This window comes from Micropterus dolomieu, linkage group LG06 (assembly GCF_021292245.1).
Source record: "Micropterus dolomieu isolate WLL.071019.BEF.003 ecotype Adirondacks linkage group LG06, ASM2129224v1, whole genome shotgun sequence".
Taxonomy (NCBI): domain Eukaryota; kingdom Metazoa; phylum Chordata; class Actinopteri; order Centrarchiformes; family Centrarchidae; genus Micropterus; species Micropterus dolomieu.
Genome location: NC_060155.1, coordinates 7,416,973 through 7,435,284, shown reverse-complemented (window position 1 = coordinate 7,435,284; position 18,312 = coordinate 7,416,973). Strand labels below are relative to the sequence as shown.

At 39.4% G+C, this 18,312-nt stretch overlaps 1 protein-coding gene across 1 annotated transcript in view; it reads right to left on the bottom strand.

The window, feature by feature from the left end:
* The window catches only part of ak5 (adenylate kinase 5), a 79,443-nt gene that overhangs the window by 39,284 nt on the left and 21,847 nt on the right, over positions 1 to 18,312 (bottom strand). Inside the window, exons 6-7 of the mRNA XM_046051983.1 lie at positions 11,163 to 11,354; positions 3,668 to 3,758 (exon numbers count right to left, since the gene is read on the bottom strand). Coding sequence (XP_045907939.1) covers positions 3,668 to 3,758; positions 11,163 to 11,354 — 283 coding nt within the window. The remainder of the gene's footprint in view (positions 1 to 3,667; positions 3,759 to 11,162; positions 11,355 to 18,312) is intronic.

Sequence of the window (18,312 nt, the reverse complement as noted above, 5' to 3'; positions counted from 1 at the left end):
ACACAATTTGTCGTGGTTGTTTTTATGATCAACAGTCCAAACCCCAAATATTTTTAGTTTACAGTGATATCTACCTAAATATGCTACTGTATGTTGTCCGAGGCCACGTCTTATGGTTGTCCTCCAATCCCCTCGCTTGTAGAAGGCAGATGTATGATCACATTATCAAATTATTGTTTAAGGTGTTTTACCACAACATTTCCATCCATCAATCCATCGTCAACCGATTATCCTGCGTACAGGGTGGCGGGGGGCTGGAACCAATCCCAGCTGACATCGGGCAAAAGGCGGGTTGCATTATGCCTGGATAGATTTACTGTATATATTTTATTATCTCTTTACATTAGAGCTCATTTAATCTTGTGCACCTCTACAGCACACAGCACCACAACAAACCTCCAGATGTAAACACGCAGCTGCACATCTGCACTATTCTGTCTGAGCAACACACTGCAAATAAAATACCCATGAATTGAGGTTAATTTTGACCCCAAACATTTGAACCTGAACTGAAACTGTCGTCAGAAACCTGCCGAGTGTGATGCTGTGATCTATTCACATAGCATCTTCATCCACTTCCTCAGTGGAAATGGGTCGTGAATAACACTTCCCCTCAGCAATTTCTTTTTCTTGCAGGCCAGAGCAGAAAACTGGGTTAGATTCTGTGAAGACGCAGCTTCAAACGTTCAGGCAGATTCCAGAGAAACAGCAGCTGTGAATTTCTTTGAATGTATTATGTTAAAAAGCACCAGGATGCACTAGATTCACCAAAAAAATTTGCTAACAACAAAAACCTGTCCTGTGTCTCAGCTCTGCAGATCACTTCACAAGAGTCAGCAGCATGTCAGAGTGCATCTCGCCTTTGGAAAGCGAGGGGCTGAGGTTTGACGGTGTGGACATCTTTGTTTTGCTGGTTTCTGAGGCTGCAGTCGTCAGCAGAACTTCGCTTTGGTCTATGTGCTGCTGCAATAATCATCCTCTCCACTCCTGGTAAAAATGTGGCACTAGAAGCAGCAGATGGACTAGGAGGCAATTTCTCTTAAGAGTTTACCTTTACTCTACTGCCAGTCTATTTCGCAATTCGACTTGTTTGTTGTGTTTCCTGTTCCTTTTCCTTCCTTTTCTATATCAGCTGATTGATGCAATTTAGAAATCACTTGATCTCTGGCAGGATGTAAGGTTGAAGCTAGAGATTGCACACGTGCACTCAGTTTTTCCGATGCGTATTTAAGAGTTTCATGATGCAAAAATAGACCTTTTAGTGGTCCTTTCAAATTAGACTGCACTCAGGGTGTTTCTTTTTATTCCTGGGTGGAACATCTATTGTGAGGCTCCATTAAAACATATACAGAAGAACATCTTGACAAATGTACACAGAAGGGCAGCTACATAACTGCCGTATGTAATTGGATTCTTGATGGGAAGCTCTTTTAGTTGATCATGCCCGAAGTAAGGAAAAGACTACTATATTCTCTTGAGAAAAATATAATGAAATTTTTATACATGATTGTTTAGTAGAAATCAGCATTAGCATCAACATTAGTGGGATGTGATCATTTCTCTATTGCTTAATGACAGCTTAAGCATATTTCATTTTTCTGAGGATCTGTTTTTGAGATTTTCATGTAGTCTTTGAGCAACTCAAGTACATCTGCCTCTGTTTGGTATTTCAGTGTCCTGTTATGACGCAGACTGCGCTCAAGTGCGAGGAGAAGTGCAGCGGAAGTGTCAGGCTCACATTCCCAGTGATCCCTGACATCAAAATTGGCTTGCGCTACTTGACAGCTACGTAAGTCATATTATGTGCCTGCATTTATCATCTGACGTACAGATTCCAGAAAGAAGCTGACAAACTGATTTCATGGATGATTTGTGGGTGAAATGTCATGTAATAATGATGCCACATCCAAACTATCCCTACTTCTCTTTGGTTGCTCACTTAGTGTAACGCCACCAAACTGACACTGCTTCTGAACATATTTCCTCCTCCTGAACTATTTTGAGGTGCCATATGTCCTCTCATGGTGATTCTGCATCTCCTGACACGAACCTCGGTTTCCTCCTGAGTGAATCTGTTGTGGCAAATCTGCTCCAAACTGTTCGTGTTTTATGTTAATTAGTGAGCTTTAGAGGTGCTGACAGGCTGATTTTGTTACCTTTGGACAGAGCCAGGCTAGCTGTTTCCCCTCTTACCAGCTGCTGGCTCCAGTATCATCGGCCTATACATACAACCAAGAACTACAAAGTAAAGGCATTAAACATTCCTTTTCCAACAGACTCCCTGAGATGGAGTCACTTTGTTGTCCCAAAATGTGCTACATTAAAGCAGTGGAAACAGTGTGAGGCGGCAAGCAGCCTTTGCTTTGCAACAAGAGACGTGGGATTTCTGTGCTGTGTTGGAACAGTTACAGGTTACACCTACACTTTTTATTATGATAAAAAATAATGATTGCTTTGCAAACAAAACCAGCTAAATTCTGTGCCTGCGGTAAAAAAATTTCATTTATGATCTGTGCCGACTGATCATATCTTTTAAACCGACATTCAGTAAATTCACTAAAGGTCAGGAATGTGCATCTGTCTGGCACACAAGCAGATGATCAGGTTTTACATTATACATATAGTCTCCATCACACCACCTGACTGATTTCTCACAGAGCATGGCTAACCCCGCTTCCCTGGTTGCCATGCCAACCCTTGTTGTAACCAGGGAGCTGGTGGGTGGTGTGTTTTCACTTGGTCTCTCTCCTTGGAGAAGCCTTTCTACACTGTACACATGCATCAGTAGCTCCAATACAACCCCGAGGATTTTCTTTACTGTTACTGTTGGTATTTTGATGCAGCTCTATTGCATCGCATTTCATCATTTGGCCCACAGCTACTGTAAAGAATGCTTTTTACTACACTATAAACATACACACACACACACACACACACACACACACACACACACACGGACCCCAGTCTAACATAAAGATTTTAGTATTTGTGATGAATTGGCCTTAAAAAACCCTTCCTTGGGAACCATTTGATTGAGTACGAGTATGAGTACAATCCTTTTTGTTTAACCATACACACAAGTATGAGATGTGAGTTGGACGATAGAAACATGAGTCAGTAATTCATCTTACTGTTTAACAAAAAGGTAGATCTCTGTAGGGATCTTTTCAATAACGTTGCAGTCATTGCAGACTGTTTCATGGCTGCCGCCTGAGCGGTGTAATGTACCAATTCCAAAACTTTTTGTACCCATTAGTCAATTAGGCTGCAACATATGTAAAAGAATGGGGCCCAGGTTTAAAAATAAATGACTCTTTAAGTAAAAGTACAAAAGTATTAGCATAAATATATACTTAATGTACAAAAAGTAAAAGTCCTTATTATGCAGAATGGCCTTAATGTGTACATCACTATAATGTTGCAGCTAGTAACATTAGGGCTACTTTTAATTACTTTCTCAATAGTCAAAGATCAAGTTATCTTATTTTAACCTATATGACAACATCATAATCTAATTGTTGATTTTTTTTTTAAATTAATCTAAATCTGAAGTTATTTAAAAAAAATGTACTGGAGATAAAGATCTAGTTTAGCAGTTTTTAAACGTGTCTGTCCATTAAACATCTCTTGCGTTGTCTGACTGTTTAAAAATAAAAGTTCATCTCACCAGCTGCAGGCTCTTTGGACGGAAACATCTTGTTGTCCAAAGTCATGCTGATGTCACAGAACACCTCCTCCTCATCTCGGTCAGCATCCAACTAAAAGAAGAGGGGGGGGGGAAACCTCAATCTTTGATTCTCTGGCCTTAAATTTTGTTTGGAGACAGCTGGCGGAAGAGCTTGACAGAAATGACAGATGCAAGTCGTACACAAAAGTCATGACCTGAACCTACATCATCACAAGCACAACGGACACGCTCAGTCTGTTAAGCTACCGTGACATCCACATTGAGACTTATTATAAGGTCAAATATAAGAAACAACGCTGGGAGCCACACACTCAGGTTAGTTTGTATTCAATACACACCGGAAGCTTTAATAACACTAGATAAATTAGCCTCCTTTCTATGTCAATTAGTCTCTTTCAGATTATTTTGATGCTGGCTGGCTTCCTTTGCACGTACAGTATTCGCAAATTGACCGTGAAGAATCTGCTTTGGGAGTGAACAAGAAGCTGATTGAAGCAGACTTCTCCTCCTCCCCAATCTGTGCTCTGTGGTCGTCCCTCTGCTCTCATCAGGATCTGATGCCAACCAGCTGAAAGGCGTCCTTCTGCATACCGAAAAACGGATCAAAAAAATATTGGAGATAGTTGCTGTAACTGTTTCCTGCTGTCTCTCCTTCAGGTGTGTGATTCTCAGCAGTGTTTCTAATCGACATGGAAACTAAACAAAGACATGAATGAATGTCAGCTGTGGGAGTGGAGGTCAGGCAAAACGTAAGCAAAGGATAACGGCACCAACATCCGGCTTCCTCTTGGGGTTACCATGGTAACAACCTAAAAAAGAGAAACACTGTTTGCTGTCTGCTGCGTGGGAGAGTCCCCCGAGCCCCCGAGGGCCCTGTGAGTCCACCTGCAGAGGAGCAGCAGAGGGGGATAAAGCTGAGGATTCCCTGGAGAGTGCAGCATTCGAGGAACCCATCATGGTACTCAGACCTCTCAACGTCTGGCATCATGGGCAGAAAAAGTGTCTGCTGTCACACTACAGAGGCTTTTTATAACATAAATTTGTTCCCTTCTTCAACAGAAAGGATCCGTATAATCCATTTATACTTCACAAGAAGAAGAGTTTATTTTTCAAGGACAGATGAGTAGCTGTAACTTTCTGGAAAAAAGCTACAGTGGACAGAGGACAAGGAAGGAGAACCTTTCACTATTTTCAGATTGCCTTATTGTCATTGTGTGAGAAGAGAAGAGAAGATACCTTTATTGTCACATACATGTTGTGAAATTCATTCTCTGCATTTAACCCATCCCTCAAGGGAGCAGTGGGAAGTCACTGTGCAGCACCTGGGGACCAACTCCAGATGTATATATAAGTGTCTAGTCAGTGGCACTAACATGTTTTTGATGGTGGGGGAAACCAGAGCAAACCCATGCAGACACGGGGAGAACATGCAGACTCCACACAGAAAGGCCGGGGCAACTGGGGTTTGAACCCGCAACCAGCCACAGCGCTATCCACTGGACCACCGACTGCCAAAACTCCATATGCTCAATGAAATAGGGCAAAATGTCAAGTTCCCTTGCAGAGGAGCAGAACAGAGTGCACCTGTCTCCATTGATAAGGATTATAATCACAGCTAATGCTGCATCCACACAACAATTTTCAGGTTGTGAATCTCTTTTTCTTTGTCCTGTCTTAGTCAGCAAAATACAAAATAAACATAAACAAGTGAATGACCGCTACTGTGCTACATGATCTTCTAAACTGACATTTGAAAACCTTTTTACTAAATCAGCTTCTTAAGCTGCTCTGTTCATGAACACTGAGTTTTTCCACCAAAACAGTTTTGATTATTTTACAGATGTTTGACAACTGGGTTTGTTTGGTCATGTTGGCGAGTCACATTTATTAAATCTGATCTACAAAGTTCACATGAAGCAGATTAGCTGAGTGTCTGAGTGTTAAATAATACATAAGCACCTTTGTTTAACCCAAATCTTATTTGTATGTTCACAAAAGGCAGAAAGGCAGAGGCGACAGTAAAGCATCTGAGCAGGCTTGCACCATCATTTTCCAAATGACCAGTTTTCCTCATGCACGCCAGCATTTTCTGATTCATCCACTCTGGAGACAAAGTTCTTGGGTATGAAAAACCCTGATGTGAGTTAGAAGGAGAAACATTTTCCAAATTTAGCTCGGACATTTTGTTTTTCATTCTACTCAGTCCTCCACATGTGTATTTTTTAAATATAGCTTACTTCTAAATGTAGAAAACATACATGTATTTGGGAAATTATTTCGGAATCACCATAGCTTTCGTATACAGTCCACATATACATTAACGCTCTCCTGGAAATAAAAACCTTAATATTGACAACAGCAATTGGGAATCATATCTTGTATTTAACAGTCATTATTATAATTAACACTACAGAAATAAATGCTTTTGTCAAAAAATCTAAAATGTCTCATCCAAAGAATTGTTTTATGTGCTTCAAGTCTACTGATACAGTAAGGTGAAGTGAGATAAAAGCCGTCATCCATTAGTTCAAAGATCTCAAAGAAGGAGACGTAGATTAAAAGAAGCAGATGAATCAGAGGGGGAGTCTTAAGCCTTCAGACAGCTTAAAGCAGCAGCTCCTTGTGGACTCTGCAACTCTTTTCAGGAAGATGTCTGATGCATTCATTGTTTCCTCTTTAATCATACGAATGAATTCTTTTGTAATTCAAAAAAAAGCCTTGTGATTTTTGTAGTGAAGACGAATCTGCCGAACTCATGTTTCATTTGAACTGGCAGATACATCTTGTCCCCTGTCGGACAGATTTCCACACGTCCTCGATCTGGTCGGGCCAATCCTCCCATTTTATGGGGCGGATTTAATATGATGACTGACAGAAAAGTCACACGTTTCACTACTCTGATTGGTTGTAGGTCTGGACCTGAGTCCAGTCTGCAGATCCGTCCAGCGCAACAGTTATTTTTTTTACCAACTAGATTTTCAAGAATTCTCACTTGACGGACACATGTATTGTTTCAAGGTGGGGGGTGGTGATGGAGCAGTGGATAACACAAATGCCTTTCATGTGAGAGACCCAGGTTCAACTCCCTGCTGTGACACGTCCATCAATGTGTCCCTGAGCAAGACATTTAACCCCTAGTTGCTCCAGAGTTACATTTACCCCTAGTTGACCTCTGAGATACTAAGCAATTGTAAGTCACTTTGGATAAAAGCATCAGCTTAATGAAGAATAAAATATACAGTCTGCCTCTGATTGGCTATCCCTAAACTTCAATCTTACAAGCATTGCTCTGCCTGGTTGGAAATTTGGTGCTTCTCAATACACATTTGCAAATTACTCTGGCGATGTCAGGCTACAGTACAACAATACATGTCATGCCAGGTTTTGTTTCCAAAACAGAGATATATATGTATAAAGATATAAATATAATACATATAAATAAAAAGACCCAAATAGATAAAAAAAAAAGACCCAATACCACTTTCAGGTTATTCAGTCTTATTTTCAAAGCGAGATATGTCTTGAAATTCGGAAGACAGTTATTCATAATTTTACTGATTAGTTACAATACCAGCTAAGTATCTCATTTATATTCCAGAAATAATAAACAAATACCTTGTAACCATCCCTGGGGAGTTGAGAGACTCAGAAAGACAGAGCAAGGTGTCTTTTGTTTGTTTATATCTGCGCGGCATCTAGCAGCCTGTGGGAAGGAAGCTGAACTCACTCAGGGAATATTTAATTAGATTGGTCCTTTTTCCTAGAATGACAGGTCAGCTTAGATTGAGACCACAACAAACTATTATCTCTTCCTGCTGCAATTTCCGGGTTAGGCTTCATTGTGGATAGGAGTGTGTGTGTGCTTGATTGAGTCCTCCTACGTGAAAAAGCAGCTTTTTACACAAAAATCTAAATGTCACGTTTCAGATGATCCCAAACACTGAGCAATCCTACGTCAGAGGAGCCAAAAGTTCCTTACAATGACAGAAATAGGACGAGTTTATTCAGTGAACACACTGAATTGTCAGAACACATGTCTACGGGTCTATTAATTCTCTGTCATTCCAATTCAGTGTTGATGAGTCATTGCGATTGTTCTTTTATAGAGTCTTGTTCTTTTATGTCTTCCTATATCGGACCTGACATTTGAAGTGAAAGGATTACTTTCACACAAAAGCCTTTTGCTGGGCGAAAGCAATTAAGCCTCTGAGGTTATTGCATTCATTAATCAAGAAACTATTGAGTCTTTCTCCTGGGATAATTACTGAAGAGCAGGAGGAACCTATCCAATCAGAAGTTAATCTAATCTTTAAAAACTTAAATTAGACAGAAACTAAAAACTGTTAACAAACGTCACAAACAATTTTTGTGTTTTTCTTTTAGTTCATTAGAGGACATTAGAGGAGTTAGTTGCTGTTTAAACAAAATAATAATATAACTGGAAAGAAAAGTGGAGGAAGGTTTATTTACGAAATGTTATAATGAAACTTAGAATGTTATGTGCAGCACTGAACATTGCTGCCACTGTTAATATCACCTTGGTGCAAACACCCGAGACAAAGAGCCTACTGTATAACGTTGCAGTGTTGTTTCTAATTAAAACCACATTTCCCATAAATGCACTAACTTTTCCAAAGAGAATGCTGCTACTTGTCCATGTATCAATGTTCTTTTTAAAATTTCTGTCCTTTTACTCCTTTTAATCTGCCACTGGAAGAAACTTAACATGGTGAGCTGCAGTCCATTAATCGATTAGTCAATCGACAGAAAAATTATCAACAACTATTTTGATAATGGTTTCAGTCATTTATCAAGACAGATTTGTTTTAAATCATACATCGTCTTATTCCAACTACGTTGAGAGCATTTGCTTTGTTATATAAATGATTAATCGAAAAAAATTTCTGTCGGTCTGATTAAATGTAAACTTGTCTTAAAGTTAACTAATATGACTATTGATCCAATACACAGCTGAATAGTTTAATTATTCGATGAATCACAGTGTTAATCTTTCTTCTGTTCAGGATTTACTATGAGCGACACCACCTCAACCACATGTAAATTTTAGGAATCACAAGAATTGAAGATCCGACCATACCAGTTTCACATGGATAAAGAATACTTTGTTGTCTGCTGGCTTCACCTGTTCAGAGCTGACAATAGTTTCTGATTGGAAGGTTTTCTCTGCTGCCTGTTTTTCAGTTTTTAAAAAGAGTAGGAGTAAACAGAGATGTTAAGATAAAGGGCATTTCAGAACATTTCAAGGATCTCATAAACACACACAAACTCGATGCACTCTAGTTCTGTGAGAATGAAAGTCAAGATACGTCCTGTGTCACGTGGCAGTGGCAAACCATACATACCATCTCTGACTGAAAATCCTCAGCTCGTTTACTGTAAATATACATTACAAAAGTTTGTCTGGAAAAGTCATGAACAAAAACTGCCCAAGCGTTCGGTGTGGACATCATTTGTCATGAAATTGCTTTTCAAGAGTCCACACTGTGCCAACCCTTGATTTCAGTGGCGTCAAGCCTGTGTGATTGCAGGGACAGTTTGACAAGCCAGAGACACACTGTGTGTCTGAGACTCGCCTCTTGACGCTGTGGCACCATAAAGAGAGTGGCGACAGCAATTCACAACAGGGACAATCCATCAATGAGCTCTCAAAACGTTCAAATCACTCGATTAAGGACTGCCGATTCACAGGTATGGAAGGGGAGGAAATTGGCTTCTACCCAGTGTGTTTTCACAAAAACACAATATGTCAAATTTCATAAAGAGTATGGTCTAGACCTGCTCTGTATGAAAAGTACAACGAGATAACCTTTGTTATATATTGGTGCTATATATGTAAATAAAATGTAATTCAAAGACAAATCGAGACATTTGTGGGAAACATCAGCCCAGCCCCTGTATGCAGGATAAGCGGTTGACAATGGATGGATGGATGGATCAGCCCAGTACAGGCTCTTGGAAACCTTAACAAGCATGGACAGAAAATAGATGGATGGAAGAATGAATAGCAGGATATATATTGCAAATATATAGTATAAACAGAAACTTCACTCATGAAGTGTGAACTGTGAAGAAACAATTGCGAAGGGGGAAAGAAGCAGACAAGAATGCAATGAGCAGAATATCAAAAAAGGCAATATTGCAAAAGAAATTGGGCAAGATATCACACAGGAGAAAATACATTTTAGCAATAAAAATAGAGACACAGATTTAATTCTAATACGTCTGGAGTCCCGGACCCTGGAGTTAAGTGTTCACCTCACTGGCATTTTCATTTTTACTCTTATAGCACAGAAAGCTAAAGAGGGAGAGAGCACTGACACATAAACCGCAGGCCCTGACTTCTGGAGACCATCTGATTACATTCTCATTCTTTCTAACATTATTGTGAGAGCCGCTGGAAATTACCCTGTGATTTTAAGATGCCTCCAGACAACAATCTAAAAGTATGCAAACTAAATCTCTGTCTCGCAGTAATACATTGGAGGAGTTGTTCAGTATTAGCTCTGGTGTGAGGGAGGCGACGCTGCGCTGAGACTCAGACAGATCAATAAGACTCCCACTAGAATTGTGGGCAGCCCCTTCCCGTTGGCTGCGGGAGCCAATAGCTCTATTAGCACCTGCTTCACACACTCGATGCCGCTCTGCACCTAGCCACACAATCTAATGAAGATGGTGGTCTCCAATTAACACTAGGCCCTCTATTCCAAACTCACCAAACAATCAGAGGGTAAACAGATACAGATACCTCCTTAACTTTGTCTATGTTTTAGAAATATCTGAATATTGTTGGTAATGTTAACATGATTACCATTCACACACCTGTAAGTATGCATGTGGGAGATCCTGTAATTGCCAGTTTGCAGCTCGTACACAGTTCATGTCAACATCAATGTTCTAATTACGACAGGGAAGCTTTTTTTTTCTGAAAGCTCAGATCAGCCAAAGTACATTGTTCAAAGTAATTAAATGTTATTTTAATGTGCACTGCTTTATGGATTTACACATGACCAACTCAAACACAATCATTGTTCAACCTAAGATGACTAATATGACTCCTTTTTCTCCCTTTGTTAGCAAATAATTTGTTAGCTAGCTAATATTATTGAATACTTTTAAACTGGTGCTAATGTTTGTGTTACTTGTTCCAGTTGGTTAGTGTTTACCATAAGACTGGCAATCAACCAGTGACATTTAAACATCTCATTCCTACTTTCTTTCCCACATTACATGATCATAGCAAAACTGTGATCATCTGTGCCAGGAAGTTAACTTCGGTCCCTAGCACGAAAGCTGGGCTTGCCAAACGTGGTTCATCACTCCACAGCCTCACTTCCCGTCTCAGACATGACAAAGGCACAACTTCCTGTGTTGGCACTGAAGGTTGTACATCATGCACTGCAGAATATGAATGTAATTTATAGAAATAATGGGCTGCTTTATGCAATTGCCTTACCGTAACAATAAGGCCTCTCTCCTGGAAGTATTTGACCAGAGGAATGGTGTTTTGCTTGAAGTTGGTTAGGCGGCGGTCGATGGCCTTGGGGTTGTCATCCGGTCGTCCCTGCTGCTCGGCTCGTTTCTGCAGCCTCTCCTTCAAACGGTGGTTAGTGCAGGCCAGGAACACCACCAGATCAGGAGTGCAGATCTACCAGGAGAGAAAAGACATGCGCAATATTACAGCCAAACCTACATAACTCAGATTAACTGTGATGTTGAAGATGTGACACGAGGAAGCTCCGTCTCAGAGCTGCAAACTAGGGAGCTAGAAAACCAACTCGGGGTTAGTTTCATTTTTCAATTCAATAGTCTCAGGTCAAAATGTCAAAACTAAAATACACACAACAATAAAGTCTCAGTAAGGTCTGAAGAGATTGAGAGAGTTTCCCCACAATTAGCTACTTTTATACTAAGATGAGGCTTTTTCTCATACTTACCATATTCAGCTCAGGATATAAACAACCATATACAATCTAATGTATGTCTTACTCTGACCAAAACAAGAGATTTCTAAATTATCTTAAATAAGTCTAATTTAAGTCTCCTGAACATGGGACCATGAGATCAGAGAAAGAGCTCAAAACTCAGCTATGACTCCTGGGATCTCATGATTCTTCTCAAATATATCTCAGTTTTCTCATAGTGACCTCAGAAGCCAATATCTCAATTGTGTCTTACTCTGATCAAAAGATGAGATCCCTAAATGATCTTAAATAAGTGTTAATTTAAGTTTTCAGAATGTGAATCAGAAAAAAGCTCCAATATATGTCTCAGTTTTGTCTTAGTGACCCCACTTAGGGGTGGAAAACAAAGATATTTTGCTCAAGTACTTTACTTAAGTCAAACAGGCATATTGAGTATTTTATTTATGGAGAGCTTTAGACCCTTTAGACTCCTCTGAATTTTAAATCTTGCACTGTACTTATTGCTTTTATTGCCCTATTAACCCTATTACAAGTCACTGAGAAGAAAGAAGAAGATAAAATATATTTTTGTCATTAGAAATAATGGACTTTCAAATTTCATGTTTTCCACTTTGTTAAGGTAGACACAGCCAGCATAACTGGAACACCCACCACTTTGACAAGAGGTTCAGAGATTTATTCATTAAGGACTGAATGCACGCAAGAACTGAGATACAACAATGTCATCCAGAATGAGCACTTTTACTTTTGATACTTAAGTACATTCACTGTGGAATATGTTTATACTTTTACTTGAGTAGAATTTTGAGAACTTGAATCGTGGATATGGTATTTCTCCTCTTTTGAAGAGGTAGGAAAATTGTACTATATTTAAAGACAACCAGTTCCTTGCTGTTAAATGTAATTGGATGGTGCAGAGGCAGGGTCGTTGCCCTTTGAACTACAGGACTGGGGTTCAGATCCAGTTCAGGACAAGCCTCCAGTAAGGTTCTCCAAGCACAGACCATAATGGAATGCAGTCAAGCAAACTAACATGTCCCTAGTGCTCCTAACTGCTTTTTAAGAGCAATAAGCAAGACATTAATAAACTTAAAAAGATACAAGATACAAGATCTCTTCCATTTCTCCTATTGTAATCTCAATTCAATATCCATTTGTCTTTCTCAAGTCTCAAAAACTCAATCTCTCCTTATTTCATCTTTTCTCCCAAAGGAGAAAATATACAGTTGAGATCTTAGTGTTTTCTCAAGAGTTAAAGAAAAGAAAATTCTGAGCAAAAGATTTGTCCTCTGAATTTGGTTCACCTCCTGAATTTCACTGGATTGAATCAGTGCCATTAAAATAGCCTGTGGCTGCTCTACTGATGATGCAATTTTAATACAGGTGGGATTACGAGTCAAACAGGATGATACTGGTGCTTTCTTAACAGGAGATGAGCACGCTCTTACCTGCCACACACAGACAAATTTTCTTTGTAGGAAAGGATAGCCAGATTATTTTTCGTGACATAAGTAACAGCAAATGACATTATAGGTGTGATCACTCATGCTGCCTTTTTCATAACTGTGACGGCAGTTTTCTATTTAGAGATCAGACGTGAAGAAGAGCCAGATTTGAAGTGTACTTCGACAATCCAAGACATGCATGTGTTATAAACGCTGTGATAGCTGTGGCTGAATTATGACTGTTAATGTATATAGATGTTTAAAGCTGCATCTATTTTTTGTTATTGTCGAACAAGTTGTAAACACAGCATAGACATTTGCCAAAGTTGGTAATATGTTAGCTGGGCATGATTATTATTAAACATCCAGCCGATATGGAGCAACAATAGGATTCATTCGGAGTTTCTAGGCCAACTGTCTGATATTCACTTCCTCTACTTCTGTTTTGGTCTCCTTCAACTCCTGAAGAAATTATTTGGCTCTTGTTAAATGCTCTACTATGTTCACCAGCGAGTTGCTAATTGTATCGTCAGCTGTTTGATGCTGAGCAGATGGTGTACAGTGGATTTTTAGAGCTTTTTCTGGTTGAATCAGTGCTGACGAGAACGTTGAGACTTATTATATATTACTTATATTATCTGTTAGTCACTAAGAGCAACCCCCGTCACATTACATATGGTCATTTGATCCATTGTTAATATAGGAATACTGAGTGCAGCTTCAATTTATTTTCATAACATGATATGCAATCGAGCATTATTTTCTGCACTGGATCTCATTAGAGATGCCTGATTTTACACATTGATGATATATCTTATTGTTTTTTTGAGTGACAAGCCTCTGAAATATGCATGTGTGTGCGACTATATGTATGTGTAAATGGGAAAGGATAAACTAAAAGGAATTTATATTGCCGTCTGCCTATTAACAGTCAAGTTCTGAGCAAAGTTTATCTCATGCAGCTCAAATTACTCAGGAGATATAATAACTACGACAGGCCTGACTGTTGCCAAGATGTAATAGCAAGCAAGTAAACACGAACCATTCTAATTTAAAGGGAAAGGTCAGACAACAGCAACAGCACTGGCTGAGGTCTGAGTAATAGAGATTTGATTTGTGACACTCCAATGAACTTGACCGCCTGTGTTTTACAAAGTCCAATACACAAAAACATTCCTTGGTAACCAACGAATAGGTAAACAGGCTGATGTATGTGCTGGTTAGGTAGAGATCTGAAAGATGCTGTTATCTATCTAATGCAAAGAAGCATCGATGGGAAATAACCTGGTTTCTGTGGTTCTGAACTATTAAGTGGAGGCGCCTCCAGGTGTTTTATAAAGAGGGCAGAGTGTTAAATACTCTCCCCATCTTGAACTCGACAACTGGTCACCCAGCTCACCATCACTTCATAACATGCATCACGAGTGGCTGATTACTATCCATCCTCTGTTTCTTTCCTGCTTTTGTTAGATGAAATGCACACGATGAACACTCCTCAGTCTGCATTTGATCTGACGCACTGCCAGAGTCAAAAATAGCTCCAATGGTGTGTTTATTGAGGCGCACGCCACTCCGACAACGGGTCTCAGTTTTGAGCTTTGCAAATCAAAGTTTTCGTTTCCATGGTGACCACACTTACCCTCGTTTCAGTTTTTGTTAGATAAATCATCATTAAAATGTCTCTAGAAATGTATTACCATCACATCACATAAGAATCCTCTATTTTGAGAAATGGTTTTAACGCAGACAGTTCAGTTCTGATGATATCTTTTGCTTAAAAGCCAGGTTGCATGTGGTAGGCTTCCTCTCTAACACACAAATACAAGAGTCCTAATAAAAGTGCATGAGCAGGCAGATGTTGACCTGATCGCTGTGCCAAACACGACAGCTAATACACCCTTTCAGGGATGTTCTGCTAAATGCACTCGATCAAAGAAATAAAAAGCAGAGAAACTGACGGCAGCGATTCAACCACAGAAATGCTAAAATGTGGCTTCCTGTTCTGCTGCAGAGGAAGATAAACATCCTTTATAAGGCAACATGTAAAAGCAAGATGATACTGATACTGTCACTTACAAAATATTGCCTTTATATACTTTTTCCCCCAGCATTTGAGGAATATATGTGACACATTCACTCAAACAGATCATCTGGTCAGGACCACTATGTAAACATTTTCATGGGTCGATAAGACATAAAACACTCTTTTCAAAGCAATCGTATTCCTGCCGTTCAAACTTCAGTTCATCATGGTGGTTTTGGTCATGATTATTTATATAGCACATTTAAAAACAACACAAGTTGAGCCAAAGTGTTTTCTAGTCGAGGCAGAATGGTTAGCAAACAGCAGGACTGTAATCTGCTGTTTCTTTGTGTATAGTAGCCTTAACTGGTATGAATAAGAACATCATTTTCCCCTTGCTTTTAGTTTAGTCTGAGGCTGCCCCTCTTAAATTATTTCTAACGTACTCTTACAGCATTTTAATCTGTTGCTGGTTTCATTCTGTTTCTCCTAACATCCTTTTTCAAATTCGGATTTTATTGTCGTTGTAGGTTTCCATTTTTTGTCTTGCCTTCTCTGGACTCTTGCATTATAATAGTATTACATTATGTATTATTCCTTTTATAATGTATACCAGTATTGAGACAGATGCAGTTTGACTACTGTTTCGTTCTGCTCTGCCTTTCTATGCATGTGGAGTTGCTGACTAACAGACGTCTCCATCTGTCTCAATAAACCGCAGCGTTCCCTCTCTATCCACCATCCAGCAGTTCTCATGGAGAACAACAGACATTAATTTTCAGATGTCTCAGGGAGGTTTGAATGACATTAATCTTACTAGTCCAAACAAGCAAAGACATAACTTAGATACATTTCTCCACACGTACTTGGACCCTGTGGACATGTATTTTGTGTGAGCATGCAGCTGGGTTCGGTATAGGGCTATAACAGTTATCATTTATATTGATTAATCTGCAGATAATTTTCTCAGTTAATTGATTGGAAGATAAAATTGTGAAAGGTGCCCATGGTGACGTCTGGAAATTGCTTTTATCGCCCAACCAACAGACAAAGATGTGGGAACTAGGTAATGTTTGGCATTTTAACTTGAACAGTTACCTAAACAATTAATCAATTATCAAAACAGTTGCAGATATATTTTATGATGATTAAACTAATTAGATAATCAACTGATCATTTCAGCTCCAGTTCAGTGTCTTCACAAGAACAATCTTGACAACATTCTAGGCTGTCACCGAGACCAAGAACTGTGGCCTTTCTATAAAATAAATTCTCCCTTTAACTGTGAATCCACACTTATATCTCGTATTGAGGTTATTTTTGTCCATGAATGTTGTCCTGCAGTGACCAGAAATGCTTTCATCTGTGATGGTAATAAAGGATGAACCTCAATCTTCAACTATAACTTACACAGATTTTGTAAATGCTGCCTTTACTTCTTGCTTATTCTAACCGGATATGTATCTGGGTGCAACTGTACAGTAAATGAAAGACTGTTTTTGCCCGCAATAAAGCATGAAAGCTTTGTCAGCTTGCTAAAAGAAGAATTACATAACAATAGTGTATTGGCAACTTCCCCTTCAGCCTCCAGAAATCTCAGTTTCGCAGAGGAGGTGGATAAAAGCCATGTGCACTTGCAATATGCACTAATTAATTCTTGTCAAAACATTTTACATTCTCTCTGATGTTAGAGATGAATGTGCAGAGAGAGGTATGGCGTCCACTCTGAACATACAGCATTACAGCAAAGTGGCTTCTGCTCAGTTTTGTTCTCTTTGTTACAGCCATCACGATGGATGAGTTATTAGCTAAAGGACAAGATGACGGATCGATTACCAGTCACAACCTTTGGCCAACTGGCATTGTCTCACTATTATTTTTATTATCAAATACAGTCTTGATATTTTAAAATTGATCTCTTAACCATTTAGTCAGTAAAATGTCACACAATAGTACAAATTGTTTGTTTTGTCCGACTAACAGTCCCAAACCCAGAGGTATTTAATTTACAATGCCTTAGAACAGAGAAAAGCAGCAAATCCTCATATCTGAGCGGGAGTAACCAGTGCATTTTTACCTTGATAAATCACTTTGTATGACTGATCAATTGCCAACATTGATAGATAGATCTGTGTGTGTTGTGGATTAGACATCCTCACAGGTAGATTGACAGGAATTTGAACGGGCATCTCCATAGTCGATAGGAGTGGAGGTAAAAAGGCTGGAAGGGAGGATGAAGGGATAGAAGGTCTCTCTGGGCAGCTATAAAGAGGAGCGGGATGGTTGTGGCGGCTCATAAATGGGTGCTGTGATGTTGTAAAGGGCAAAGTAGCAGCAGGATCACTCGGTCGCCCCAGAGCTCACACTGCGCTGGGGAACATGGGATTCAAAATAAAGCAATGAACCTTGCAGATTATTAACTATATGATGCCTAAAGCAATACAGAGTCTGAGTGATAGCCATTCAGAAAGTAAATGAATCACTCAATCAGACCTTGAAAGTTTCTATAAATATTTTGTGGACTGAAGCTGCTCAGAGGGGACTGTTTGTGCTTAGCTTGACTGGCTTGACAAATCATGCAAAGGATTTTCTCCAAAACTGGCATGTGGAAAAGCCTCTGAGGCTGTAATTCAGGCACATGTCGTGGGACACTAAAACTCTCCTCTGAAACTGCGAAAATGCATGAGTTGCAAAGCAGTCCCTTTGTGAGTCAGTCTAATATATTGGTTTAAAAAACACATGTTGTAGACACAAAAACAGTAGTATATATAAATAAAATCATGCAATAGCCCCATCTTAGATACTTACATTGTCAAACTTAGAATGTTGAGTTAATTCAACAGGCTGTACTTTTTGGTGCTATATGGTGTTACTGTTATTTTGTACATGCTGTAATGAGATAAATTCAAAAAGCACAAAGTGCAGCCGTTGGACACATTAGAAATGTATAGTTGCACAGCTACTGTAAGCAGTGAGCTAAACACACTTGGCCTTGAAATCTTTACTGGAAGCAAGCAGCATTGGACAACAAATCCAATGACTGTGAAAAAGATGAGGTACTTCACAATAGTTACCCAAGGTTGTTTTAAAAATGACTTCTAGAGCAGTAAGTAAGAACTAGGCTCCTGGGCAAGAGCACTAACTGTTGCTTTTTGGCTGGAACAATGTTGTGAGGCCACACCACTTTCTTTGTTTTCCATTCACAGAGCCAAG